This window comes from Schistocerca serialis, chromosome 7 (genome assembly GCF_023864345.2).
Source record: "Schistocerca serialis cubense isolate TAMUIC-IGC-003099 chromosome 7, iqSchSeri2.2, whole genome shotgun sequence".
Lineage (NCBI taxonomy): Eukaryota > Metazoa > Arthropoda > Insecta > Orthoptera > Acrididae > Schistocerca > Schistocerca serialis.
The window spans coordinates 599,094,992-599,109,072 of NC_064644.1; the positions used below are offsets into that span (position 1 = coordinate 599,094,992).

General features: G+C 38.1%; 1 protein-coding gene across 1 annotated transcript in view; it reads left to right on the top strand.

Annotated features, from left to right (window-relative positions):
• Positions 1–14,081, top strand: part of LOC126412423 (probable isocitrate dehydrogenase [NAD] subunit alpha, mitochondrial) — a 60,949-nt gene that overhangs the window by 13,579 nt on the left and 33,289 nt on the right. Inside the window, exon 3 of the mRNA XM_050082018.1 lies at positions 6,080–6,252. Coding sequence (XP_049937975.1) covers positions 6,080–6,252 — 173 coding nt within the window. The remainder of the gene's footprint in view (positions 1–6,079; positions 6,253–14,081) is intronic.

Here is a 14,081-nt window from a genome sequence, read left to right on the forward strand (position 1 = left end):
AAAACAGTTTTAAAGCATTGAACAAAGTTTTCCAAGGCTTGTTCCGTGTTTTAAAGCATGTTCTTTATTTACTATTGGTTTTCTTGGCCTATCATAGCTAGATTTAGCAGAATTTTCCCTCTGGACTTTTAGTCCACAGGGGGTATTTTATTTCACTCCTACCCTTAAACAGCCAGGAGCTGCTGGCGAGCATTTGCAAGTCCGGCACCTGGGGATGCACTCTATAGGGGTAAGGCTCCTCTGAGTAGGAATATTTTGAAAGAGTTATTAAAACTATGTTGGAGATAAGAAAGAGGATAATGAGAAGCCAGGGAATGTAGAGGATGTCGCATGAACGTAACCTGGACAGTAGAGGAAGGGATAATGACCATGAAATTGGGAAAAGCCGCTCACGTTGCTAGAATGCAGTGGCTCTATCAAGTCATGTGAATAGTACGGAAAGGAATGACACCTGAAGACTGGAAAAAGGGCATCATAGTACCAATTTTCAAGCAAGGTTGCAGGAAACTGTCATAATTATAAAGGAGTTACTTTGATGTGTCATGCTGCCAAGGTATTTGAGAAGATCGTGGAAAATAGCACAGAAGATAGTTGGAGGGGGACAAAGATGGGAGCAATATGGGTTTACACCAGAAAGGTAAACCATGGATCTAATTCTCTGTGTAAGATAGGTCCAAGAGACGTACTACATATATGGTAAAGATTTAGTAATGGTGTACCTGGACATTGAAAATGTATGTAGTAGTGAGAAAAAAAGCAAGATGTAGTAACCCTGCAGAAAAGGGGGATTGGAAGGTTGATTACTAGAAGAGTAAAGAAAATGTATCAAGGAAGTATGAGTTGTGTAAAAGTTGGAGGAGAAAACTGATTGAAGCAAGGGACTACATTATTTCCTCTACCTTTCATTGCCTTTAAGGATGAGATAATGACAGGCTGGCAGTGCAGATTAGGAGGTTAAAATATGAAAGCAATGGTGTTTGCAATGATTCAGTGGTGTGGAGAAAAGGAGGAGGAGGAGAGGGACAAGAAAGTCTAAATGTATGGGAGGAAATGATGGAACAGTATGGATAGAAAAAAGGTTAAAGTGATGGTTACAACAAGGAATAAAATAAAAGTTTAGAGGCAAAGTGCTAAAGAAAGTGAAAAGTTTCAAATGCCTGGGAAGCATAATGGAATACAAAGAGAGGAACAATGTGCCGATTAATGAAAGGGGAAAGCAAGCATATGGTTTCCTGCAGAGTGTAAGCAGCCGGGTGTGGAGCAAAGGTGTGCCACCAAAATGAAAGTAGTTTTATTCTGAGCATATTATGCTCCAGTGCTTGCTCCATGTTTCGAGGCATCTTTTTTTTTTTTATCTAGTAATGGCTTTCTCACAGATAATGAAGAAAAGGCAGGTGAACAGGATACAGACTGGTGAGATGAAATTTCAAAAAAGCAGAATAGGACTTCCTGCCGTGATAGAGCAGGGAATGAGACAGTGTAAGATGTAGTGAGAGAAGCTGATACTAGAGGCCATAGGAAAGGGGCAAGATTAAAATGGTATGAGCATTTCAAAGAAATGAGGGTTGGCAGGATACTGAGTCTGGGAGATGGGCTGACAATAGGAGTCAAGTGACCTAGAGGAAGATTGAGATAGTTGGATCATTGGAGTGAAAGAATGTGTGGTGAAAGAAGACTAGGATAGAATGGAGAGAGAAATATGATGGGAGTATAGGAAAACATGGAGAAGCCAGGGGCTGGATGTAGACGACAAAGATGATGAACTTGTTAACTTTACATACAGATGGTACAACTACTGAAATAAAATAAATTTAGGGCATTCATTTTACAGTGGAGAAAGTAACAGTTTCCATTAATTTCAGATAAAATATCTTTTATATGATACTGTAAAACATTGCTGTAGAACACTTTGGTGAAGACTTTAAAGGCCAGCAAATCTGCTGTTCCAGTATGGAAGTGTGCAGTTGTGACAGTAGGATTTGAAAAGGTCTCTCCCATTATTTCCTTCCCCCCCAAATTGTCTTCATTGTTCTGCTTATGTTGTCCATTTATCTCTCAAGGTAAGAAAACAGTGGTTTCAAAGCTTAAGTACACTATTTTTGATTGCTGCCACAAGCAGTTGGAACTTTTGATGTGGGCAATAACACACAAAAGACTACTATCTTCAGTAGAACAATTCCTGATTCCAAACATTTATCCATGTAGGAGCTTGGCAGTATCACCCCTGTATCTGATATAGTTAATGGAAGAGTCTGTTATTGGTGAATAGTAAAATGGTTGTTTATATTTTTATGGCTTTTAGCTATATGTGCAAAATGTTTTATAGATCTGATTTTTTTCTTTTTTATTGGGGGGTGTTGGTCTGGGACACCAGTTTGTAACCTAATTGGCCCTAATTGATACTGAGCTTCAAATAATCACCAAAATGTACTCCAGTTGACTATGATTGTTCTTCATGCTGTGTTTCTAGCATCAAGTTTAGTAAATTGAGTCACTCTCATGAATGATATTCTTGGGGCACTGGAAGCTAGATGGATACTTTAATGATAGCCTCCAGGTCTGTTTTTACTAAGTTTCGAATTCTGTCAGTCAGCTTATAGCCCAAAGATAAGTGTTTCCAGAGTGTTTTAGATGGACTACAACAGTAATGTTTACGTTGATAGACACATGTGCTAATGGTTGTTCAGTATCATGTCAGTACCCAGGATGAAACGAATTTCAAGAAAAAATAATTGAAAAGCAGTCACTCCAGTGTAGTGTTAACTTTTTGACAAACATACGCTGTGGCGTGCTGTAGCTGTGAGGTTACGATGGACATGTGCTGTGTCATGCCTTATTTTCATATTTACAATGAACAGATTTGAATGTGTTCAATTGGAAACATTATAAAACATATTATTTTAGGTAACTGATATAGTTGCCAAAATTATCACTTCGAACTTTAGTGGATCAATCTGCTATGCTGATTTAACAACAATAATTTTGTTTAACTGTTTATTCTTATAAGGACCAAAGTAACATGCAATGTGCAGATGTTTTACCACATTTTATTATTGCTCTTAGAAATTTATCTAACAGCAGAGCTATATGCTGTGTGCTTTATATACGGATGGCACGGGAGGAAAGGAGTATGACAGGAATGCTGACATGAATCAAAAACTTCATGTGGACATATGCCCTATTCCGAATGATTTCAGAGATGGAATACATTTAATGTACATTCTCTTCCATTAATACTAATTACTGATGAAGCCATGTTTATACAGAATGTAAAGAGCAACAAGTGTAACAAAGGTAACATGTTGATAGATCCGGTCATTTTAGAAGAGTAGTGATTTACAGAATTACTTATATTTTTTGCAAAATTCTGTTGTTGGGCACCTTGAGAATGTTCATTTGAACATGGAGTGCAGTGTACTTGTAGCATGCAGGAGCTGCTCCACATTTAGCCAGACATGTGAGGGAACATCTCTGCTGCCCTTATTTGTTGGATTGGTCTTGATAATACAATTAACTGACCATTAAGATTGGCAGACCTTACACCATTCGAATTCTGTTGGTGGGGTTGGATGATGTCTGAAGGGTACAAATGAAAAGTGAACAGATAGATGAATTGCTTTGGCCACATCGTGGACACTGCTGCACTCATTAGGAGAATGTTCAGAGGCAGACAAGCATTGAAACAGGTTGTCCTAAGAGTGCACAAATGCATTGAAGTTGATGATGGGATATTCGAACATTTACTGTGAACTATATAACATCCGTAATGTGACATGTATGACAATGACAATGCTTAGAGGTGAATGTGTTAAAAATATTTTTCAATTAATGCTTTGTAAAATGCATATTGTAATAGTTACCAACTGTTGTACCTGTGTAAACCTGACAATGCATATAATATAGAAAATAAATAACAATGTTCTATGTGGGACCTATAACTTGGCACATGGGCTCCCAGTTCCTGATTAGTGGTTCTAAGCAGCAGTTGGAAGATTTCATTCTGTAGCGATTTGCAGATTTATGTTGCCAACTGTGCAGCTTACTATTAGTTGGTGTTGACTCCATTGTTTTCTACCTTGTCACTTAGCAGAGCTGTTGCAGTCTGTGTTTTTTGTGTTGTTTTCATAGTGAATTTTTCAAAAATTATTGTAGATGGCCCATGCGGGAGTTACATTCTACTCCAGTTCGGAAAAGTCAGTTATCAGGAGTGAGTGGAATAAAGTGATCTTAGATGTGATGAAGTGCTGCAATGCGGACAAAACTAAAAAAAACTGTTGCATCCGAGTATGCAGTTTCCCCTCAGGATTGTGACATACACCGGAAAGAGATGGCATAGCATTGCTAGAATTAGTGTTTGCCAGGAATTACCCAGACGTCCCTCCAGGGGCAAGGGTTAAGCTTCAGGTCTAATTCTATTAGAGAGTAATTCAGAATACCTCTGCATTTGGCCCTATTTACTTTAAATTGTATGCTCTATTACTGGCGGAGCACTTCGTTTCTGCACATGCGTCATCAGGAACACAATAGTACAAAGTGAAAAGGTAGTGCCTGGTGTGTGACAACTTTTGCCAGTTCTTGAACAGGAGATTGGCTAGACACAGAGAAGTATCTTCCTGAGAAAAGTGTTAAAGTCCATTGGTTTGTGTGGAGAAAGTTTGGAAATGAGAAGGTATGTGGCAGGATTGTGGATTGGTACTGGTTTCTTACCGAGATGAAAAATATTGGGTAGGCTGTCACAGAAATATTTTATTTTGACAAATCTTGAAGGAACAGTAATTTAACATGCAGCAAATGCTGTAAGAAAAAGATGTGGGTGTTACTGTGTGTAAAAGTATCTTGAGAATACTAATAGTTGGAAGTTTGGATTCCAAAAATGGATTTGTTATGCAAGAACTGAAGTTCTGGGCCATATCAACCCAGGAAGCCTATCATTGGCAGATGAATTTCACTAATTTGAAAAATGGTTGAAAGTACTCCCAGATCATCCTCTTCACTCTGTAATAATCATGGACAATGCACCTTATCACAACAGGCAAGCCAAGAAACTGCCCCCGAAATGTGATAGGAAAGTATCTATGACTCACTGACTTGGGAGAACAGATCTGCGAAGTCATTTGTAGTTGACAGATTGGTGACAAGCAAGGGCCACAGAGTAATTTGTTTGCTGCTACAAAATTGTAATTAAAATAGACAAAAATAAAGACTTATTGGGGGATCACAACATTGCGGGTGATGTATCATCTGAAAATTTGTTGAATCTTGCAAGCACTTGTTTCTAGGCTGTTACTGAGGAAGACTGGAAAAGCTGTTGCAGAAAGGGGCTACTGCTTGAGCAGAAGTACTGGAGGCATGACAGTGTCATGGAAATAGCCATCGAAAATCTCACTGTCGACATCAGCATTTCAGATACCAGTGACAATTCTGAAAACACTTTGGTACAATAGTGAAACTGCTAGTGCAGCAGAAGCTTCAGAAAACTGGACTGTTTCATTCTTTTTTTATTTCTTCATCCATATTTAATATTATTGTATTTTTGTTAAATTGTGGGGCATCCAGTAAATTAGAAAAGCAGTAAGTAGTCTTTCATTGCTTGTGTCATAAGTTGTACTTTCTTCTACTTCTAATTTTGTATTTTGTAACTGACATGTAATTTTCAGAAGTTAATGCCTTTATTTAACTTGTCAGTACAGTGATCTCAATTTCTATACTGCAAAGTACGTAACTTATTAGTTCCATCGTACATACAGCTGCTTTTGTGGAAGCTCAAAACACAGGTTTGTGTTGCCTGCACTGTTTGTTGACAGTGTAGGGTTGCAGAGCCCATTCCTCTTCATACCCTGCTTCTCCCCTCAGCTAACTGCCCCCCCTTCCCCCTTCTGTATCCCCTCTCGAGATACCAAGTTATGGTTTGCAAGTAATACTTTAAATTTTTTTATCTTGAAAACCATTTGGATTAGGGCACATGTCCATATGAAGGGTGTTTGACCATCCCACCCAGGTCCCCATGTGTAGTGTAATAAGTAGGAAATAAGATTATGGTAATACAGTTTCTTACCTAATTTATATTGTTTTTGTGCAGGTTCCTATTGAATGGGAGTCAGTTGATGTGACACCTGTTAGAGGTCCTGATGGGAAATTTGGCATTCCACAAGCAGCTATTGATTCTGTCAATAGAAACAAAGTGGGCCTCAAAGGCCCACTCATGACACCTGTTGGCAAGGGCCATAGGTCTCTCAATCTAGCTCTTAGGAAGTAAGTATTAGTTTACTAACCTAATTGGTGATTTAAATTGAGACAGTGGGTGTATGATGATTAGTTGGAGTTGCAACTGTGTGTACTCGTGTGTTCGTGTGATGTGTGGGGGTGATAAGGTAATTCCTCCCTTATTTTCCTGCTCTGGCCCATTTGACTGTGACATAATCTGTCAAGCTGAGATGGCAGTGTTTTATCAGAGCAAGACTCAACCAGACTGTCTGATAAACCAGTAATGATTGTTCTTTAGTGTCACTCCAAATACTCATGCCATTTGACCCCAGAGCAGCAATGCAGAACTGTCTAATGGTAATCAGCACTGTTGTTTGCTGTCCTAGTGCTATCATTCCTGGAGTCAAACCTTGTAGGCACAGACTTTTTCATGACTACATGGCTTGAGGCTTTGGAAGTGCCTCAGAGCTATGTAAACTGAATTGAAATGTATAGCAACCATCCACTGCAGTGTTAATCTATATTGTGTCAACAAATGAATGTATCTAGGCCCAAAAGAAATTGGAACCAATCAAGACAAGCAAAATAGCATTCAGCAATTCAACTCTGTTCACCACTTCTGTATTTGTCTGTTAACCATATACATTCATCCTGTTACAGGATAGTGTGTGGTAGATATGTTTACTGCTTGGTATTTTTAAAGAAGAAAACTTGAAGATTGTGTGTCAGTTTCTGCCCACAGGCAATTTTCTTAATGCGGCTCTGTAGGCGGTCTGAGTTATCATCAACAGTGAAAACAGAATGTAGTTACATTTTACTGTCTAGCCTTTTGAAATGAATCCACATTATGATCATGCTGAAACAAGAAAAAATTGCTCATCTGTTGAAATGACGATAGCAAGTAATTGCTATAACAAACAATGTAGTGAGTGCCTGTTTGAAATACTATTCTATTGGTGTAGATGTGCCATTTCTCACAAATTTGGTTCAACCCTTCTTCACTGGTTATGATCTCCCTTTCTAATTTTCAATATTTTTCTGTAATGCCATTTTTCTAAAACTTTGTTCTCTGGTCTGTACAGTTTGTCCATGTGAGATGCTACAGTGATGTCCTCTCACTCACCCACTCATTTTAAAGCTTCTATGTTTTGGAATTACAGCAGTTAATTAAGATAAACAGTTTACAAATGTAAGCTGTTTGGGTACAGGTTTTTATTTAAGAGAGAGTTGTGCAAACTGCATTGTGATCTGAACTTGGGATCACAAGATTTTGAATTTTGATTGCGTCTTATCGGAATGGATAGTAGTGGGCAGTGCCCCCATGCAGTCATTGCCACATTGTGGGATGACAGAGTGTGTGAAAATAGTGTGTGAATATGGTGGTGTTGGAACATGATGTTGCAAGACTGACGTAAGAATACAAAAGAAACAAGAACTAAAATTTCGACACAGTTTGCAGGGGCAGACACCTCTTCACAATGAACAGGTGGACCCCTCCCAGGCTGTGCAGGTCAGGAAAGGAAAAAATAGTCCTCAGAAAATTAGTAATATAAATGGTAACTTGGATGAAATATTATTCCAAATATTATTGTCTCCACTGGAGGAACCAATACAGGTTCTATATTCACCAAAAGGGAAAATATCTGTAATCAGGGTGTATACGACCCAGGAGATCCGGGAAAAACCTGGGAATTTTTTCATCCGGGAGAAAACCGGGAAAAACATGGGATATTTTTAGAATTCCGGAAATTTTTCATTGTTTTAGTTTTCAGTTAAATTTTCGTAATTTTGACTGGTAAGAAACGATATGCTAAGAAAGGATATTACTGTATCCCGCTACTGCAGAGTAATACTTCAACTATAAAACATAAATGAGAGAAAAAACGAAAATAACTTAATTTGCAAAGGAAATACGCCATATACGACGACGACACACAGTGCTCATGCAAGCGTCTGCCAATTGAAAATGTGTCAAAGGCTTTAGGAAGACTGTGCAGTGCTTCATAATGACAAATTGTCTCCAATGAGCATGAAGTCGCAACTGTTCACATTAGATTTGTTTTAGCTGTTATGCGCGGGCTCATGTACATGCGCAGTTGAGTCACGTTTGAGGAGTAGATTCTCCCGTGTCTGGCTACAGGAATGTGGCTGTTGGCTGTGCAAGCAGTGGCAGCAAGCAGCTAGATGCTACCGACAAAAGGGGAGGGGGGGGGCCCTAATTCATATTCTTGAAGAAAAAAAACTTGTTTCGCAAAGCGCCTAGCATCCAGCGCACTTTTGTCTATCGATTATTCACATGATTTTTAAACGCTTCCCTGTTGGTTTTTGAACATTTTTGAACACATTTTAAGTTGATTTCTGAATGAATCATAAGTAACTTTCCGCAGACAAAAGGGGACGGGGCTATACGAGCTGAGGGAGTAAAGCCACAGAGGAACGCCAATTGCTGTCTATGTGGTTGATCGGGTTTATGAATGATCAGCATTGTTATAATTACTTGCGAAATCCATAGATTCAGACTACCCGAATTGGAAATAAACGACGACAGGAATAACAGGTGAGAAAGATTACGTATTATCTTCTCGGCGGGGGTTCGAGTCCTCCCTCGGGCATGGGTGTGTGTTTTTGTCCTTAGGATAATTTAGGTTAAAGTAGTGTGTAAGCTTAGGGACTGATGGCCTTAGCAGTTAAGTCTCATAAGATTTCACACACATATCTTCTCGGTGTATACAAGAAAATGAGATTTTGACAGAAAATTTTTGGCCAGATTGTTACACTAGTAAGGACCAAGCAGTACAGTCCCCGGCTAGCAGCCGCAGAATTTCTATTCTGGAAGTAACGCGGAAAACTTGTTGTTCGAACACATAATAACGCCTAACCGGAAAATAATTGCAGGATAACTAAACCTGTGATTCTGGCTGGGTTAGTGAAGTTAATCAGCGAGCAAATTTTGACAATGGCAGCAATAGCTACAGAATTGGTGATGGCAAGATTGTTTGTTAGAACGAGGAAGGAGAAGAAACGGGGACATCGCACAAATTATGGAAGAATAAGACAATTCCAAATTTATATAAAAATTTCGTAACACTACTTTTGGATCTCATGCTTGAGAAGCTGGTGTGTATGAATGAAATGTGAAACTATTTCCTAACATAATGCTTTTTGCTTGTAGTAGGCCTAATTGGCATTTGATACTGGTACTTCATGGATAATATTCTGTCGTGTTATAAAATGGCCATTTGTGCCAAAACAGTCTCGTTTATTTGGTGTGTAAGAAAATTGCTGCCATATTAGAAAGGCCTATTTTGTTTTGTCTAGCAGACAATGACAAAATAGACGTAATCAGATCGAGAAACCACACCAGTATTGGGTATTTATTTGTATTAACAGCTTTTTCAGTATTAGATAACGTCATTTAGATTTTTCATGTAGCAAAATGTTTGACGAACTTTGATGAGGTAATAGATTCTTTTGCAGAAAGGAAAGCACGCCATAAAGCTGTGGCAAGATTAGAGAGGAGAAATGCTAGGAGCTAATGTTTGAAGAAATGGTTAATTTCTTGCTTATCTCTTGTCAGTATTGTTTTTATATATCCTATATTTAATTTTATGTCACCCAAAACAGCAAGTTATTAACTAATAGGCAATAAAGAGCTCAGATTTTCTGAAGAGTTCGTGTTCTATCGGTTACAAATAATCCCATCCACTATTAATTGTGAGATTCTTTTAGAGAGAGAGAGAGAGAGAGAGAGAGAGAGAGAGAGAGAGAGAGAGAGGCAGGCAGGCAGGCTGTCAAACCGGCCGATTGGGAGCAGGAGAGGCTCTACAGGACATTTCAATTTCCACTCTCCTGAATATAGTTTGGACATGCGGTAGAAAAATGCTTTGTGAAGAGGCGTGGCACTGCACTTTGGCATACTTAAGACCAAATAATATGTCTTACATTTCCTCGAATACATATGTTTTATGTTTCACACTTTTCAGAAAGATGTGCCCTACAAGATGAACATATTTTGAAAATTTGATTTTTTTTAGTATTGACCCGGTTCGCAAATGTCATAGATCCGGGGCTGATGCGCAGAGCAGTTTGAGTTATAGAGGGTAGTCTCCACGTGACCCGTGTTTACATTTAGTGATTTTGCTGTTTCCCCTTCATTTACTCTCACATAAAATAAAATCAAAATTGATATCTGTGGTCGGGAGCTATCAAGTGAATTAAAACACATTCACATAATTACGGAAGGCTAAAATATGTCATTATTTTCAGATTTTATTTTATTTCCATGTTTCAAATTTGACTTCTGTTAACCTTTTCCGCAGAGGCAGTCAATGTATTTGAAACGAAATGTTTAATTCCACAGTACTGGCTAGTTTCAACTGTTCGCTGCATTTCAAGGGCACGTTTTCATTTTCTAGCACGTATGGCATTATGTCATAATAAAGAAACGAACATGATATAATGCAGTACTGGTGCTCCAAGAAAATTTACATCCCGGAACCCACACTGAAAAGCTTAATATCAGGTCAAGGTCTACTTCATTGGGAATCTGGACATGCGAGTGTGCACATTTTAATATGGTTCATGAAATTCCAATGCTCTTGCAGTATCCTCTGATGTCTTGTTTCTTTTATGACATAATGTATGATCTTTCAATGTTTAAAACGTACGTACAAACGGGCTTCCTACATCATGATAGCTACCCAAGCCTGGTGTCACCTGTTATCTGCGCTCGCTGGCAACTGCTGAAACGAACCTATTTCTAACAGGTCGCGGAAAAATATTGCGAATAGTAGTTTGAAAAGCGTTACTTTCAAAGTAAATATCCTTTTACTTAAGTTGAACTATGTGCAAGAATGTACCACGAATTTATTAAATCACAGAGTGTTAGACTCTCATTTAAAAATCACCTCTTTGATGAAGACCCATTTAGAATTTCGAACCCTGAAGATCAGACATTTATGTCATAATTAAAAATTTTACTTGCACATTTGTGAGATATATCTTAAAGTGTAACACGCGCAAAAAAGATCAACAGTATATGTGAAAGCTTATCTTCTCTTGCAGCTTGAGACCAATATTACATGTGAAAGCTTTGCTTTTCTTGTAGCAACACTATGAATATTAATTTAAACTATTAACTTCCCTGTTTGTGTGTTCGTGCAACTTAACAGTGATGTTGCTGTTGGCTGACTAAATCACGTGTCCTATGCTATGAATATCCGCTGTCATCGGCTGGCGAGATCACGTGATATGAGCTACGAACGGCTTACAAAAGCGCATCGAAATCTCGATTTCAATGACTCGGAAATTAGCATGCGGTGTTTGGTGGAATTCCAATGTATACTTTCGTAATACGAAAATATGCAGTGTACATGTTGCTGCACATCAAAGATATTTCCAATCCGTATCTTTTTCCCTGATTTTCGTTTTCTAAAGTGCCGGGAAATTGTACGCGTGTGGATTGAATACTGTCACCCCGGAGAAAGTGTATTTTTAACCGGGAAATCTGGGAAAAATCCGGGAATTTTTTTTTTCCTTGTCCATGTATACACCCTGGTAATGCATGTTGGCTGACATCTGGCAGTTCCACCTCACTTGCGTAACAAGCATTTTCTTTGCTCATTATAAATTGTCTGATAAAATGTATATAAGTAAGAAGTGCTTTTAATTGTTGTTGATGGAATTGTGTTTTGATAGTGAGAATATTTGGCAGACTTGAACAAAGATAGTGTGGTATACAAAGCTCATGTTGCATAATATGCCATTGCTCAGGCTACTGTCAGTAAGTTGCGCGAAGTTGCTTATTTAGTTCTAGACTACCTAAGTGTTGTCAATAATGTCACTGATGGCTTTCTGGTAGCGAATGTGGATTCAGATTATTTTGGTCGGAGAACGTGACTTATTGTGAGCAGATCCAAAACTATCCTGATGTCTCATTTCTAAGTCCAGTGTGCCACAGAGTAGAGCTTGTGAGGCAGGTAGCAGAAACTGTACGGCACACACTTGTGCAGCCATATTTTCTGTGTGTTTAACTACTACGTTGGAAGTGGAAGGGCTGACGCAATTGGGAGTAGTTTCTGGGTGCATAATCTTCAGAAATTCTGATTAATGCAGTGTTAACTTCCCGTAATGGCTTTAACCCATGTACACTAGTCAAATTGGAGGACACTAGGGCTCAACAAGATATCACTATTTTACCAGATTAGTTAGTCTCATATTTGATGGTGTACCGTCCTCTCCTGGAGTGTTGTTGTGTTAAAGTGGAATCAGATCTCACATATGGGAGCACAGTGCATGAACATCTGCATAACAGGTAACTACAGGTGAAGCTAACAGGCTGTGAATGTGCGATTGGACTTGAAGTACACAGCACCAGAACATACGTTTGTTTTGTAGCTGTATGATGCACCTCTTTTAATCCTCTGATTACTGTGTCTGTTAGTTTGTATAATATTACGTTGCAGGTTATGGATTCAGCTTTTATTTTCCATTGATGTCAACTGATGTATAAATAAGGTAGTTTTCATTATGATTGGCATAAAATATCATTGGAGGGAATTTAAAAATGTTCCATGGGTTTGGTTTCTATATAATGCAACATTTCAAATACTTTGAGAAAAGCTCCATGTTTATTGCATCTACAATTTATTTTCTCTGGATTTTGGCCACCTTCAGTTATTTTGCTGCCCAAAGCACAGGACTCACCTAGTTTTAGTGTGCCATTTTGTAATCTGCTGCCCCCACCACCTCATTTACTTAACTGCATTTCATTATCATTGTTTAACTTTTATGTTCATCTTACTACCTGTTATGAACACCTTAGTGTAGAAGTTATAGGTAACCTTTCACTCAGTTGTTTTGTATTTGATAACTTCAGAATGTTTCTCAGCATTATCAAAAGTTGTAATTTTATAAATGATATAAATAGCATGTTGCCGTGTGGGATACTGTTTCGTTGTATTTCACACACAGTCCCACAGATGCCAACAGTGTTATTGCATTAAATATGTGGAATTAGTTCAATCTGTGCAAATGTAAGAGTGTAAGTGTACTAATTCATTGAAATGAAAGATATAGACATTCTAACCAATGTAATGTATTGTATTTTTTGTGATTTTTAAGTATAAATGTAAACCACTAAACTGTTGATTTTTACATTACACAGTTTTTAATCTGTCATCATAAAGGTGAAAAACTATTATCACACATTTTTCTGAAAATTGTGTTACATTCCTTACATGGAAGCATTCCTGTTTAAATCATTACATAATCTGTAACAAAAATATCACATTTAGTAAGCTGTATAATTAGCAGTCAGTGCATATTTGCTGCACATGATGTAAACAGAGAAATTTCTTACAGTTGCAGAATGTTGACTTAATGTATTGGTTTTTTGAAGCACCACCATTTCTCTTTGACCACGGTGCTCTTATCTGGAATGCACTTGCGTCATCATTTGGAAGAAGACTGTATACCTTGTGTGAGATTTCTTGTCAATGATGAACACTGGGAACATTGATGCAAATAATCGTCTGTTAGATTACTTGCTAGGAGTTTCAGAAATTCGCTACACTTGTTGTTAGCATCAGTATTATGTGCATGATATATTATTTGTGCATTTATTGCTGCAGTGTTTATCATGCTATAAAAATCGCTGTAGGCCATCTGTAGGTCTTTCTGGATACATTATACATAGTGCACAGCTGATAGAATCTGCTCCTAATTTGGTTGCATTATAAAAGATTGTAATTTTTGTTTTCTTCTTACCACCAGACGTAGCATCATTTGCATTATCATGATGCGTTATGGAGGCTATAAAAACTGCCTTGGTTCTCTTAGTGACATTGGTATTAGAGTTGTTTTTCTGAAATCCACAT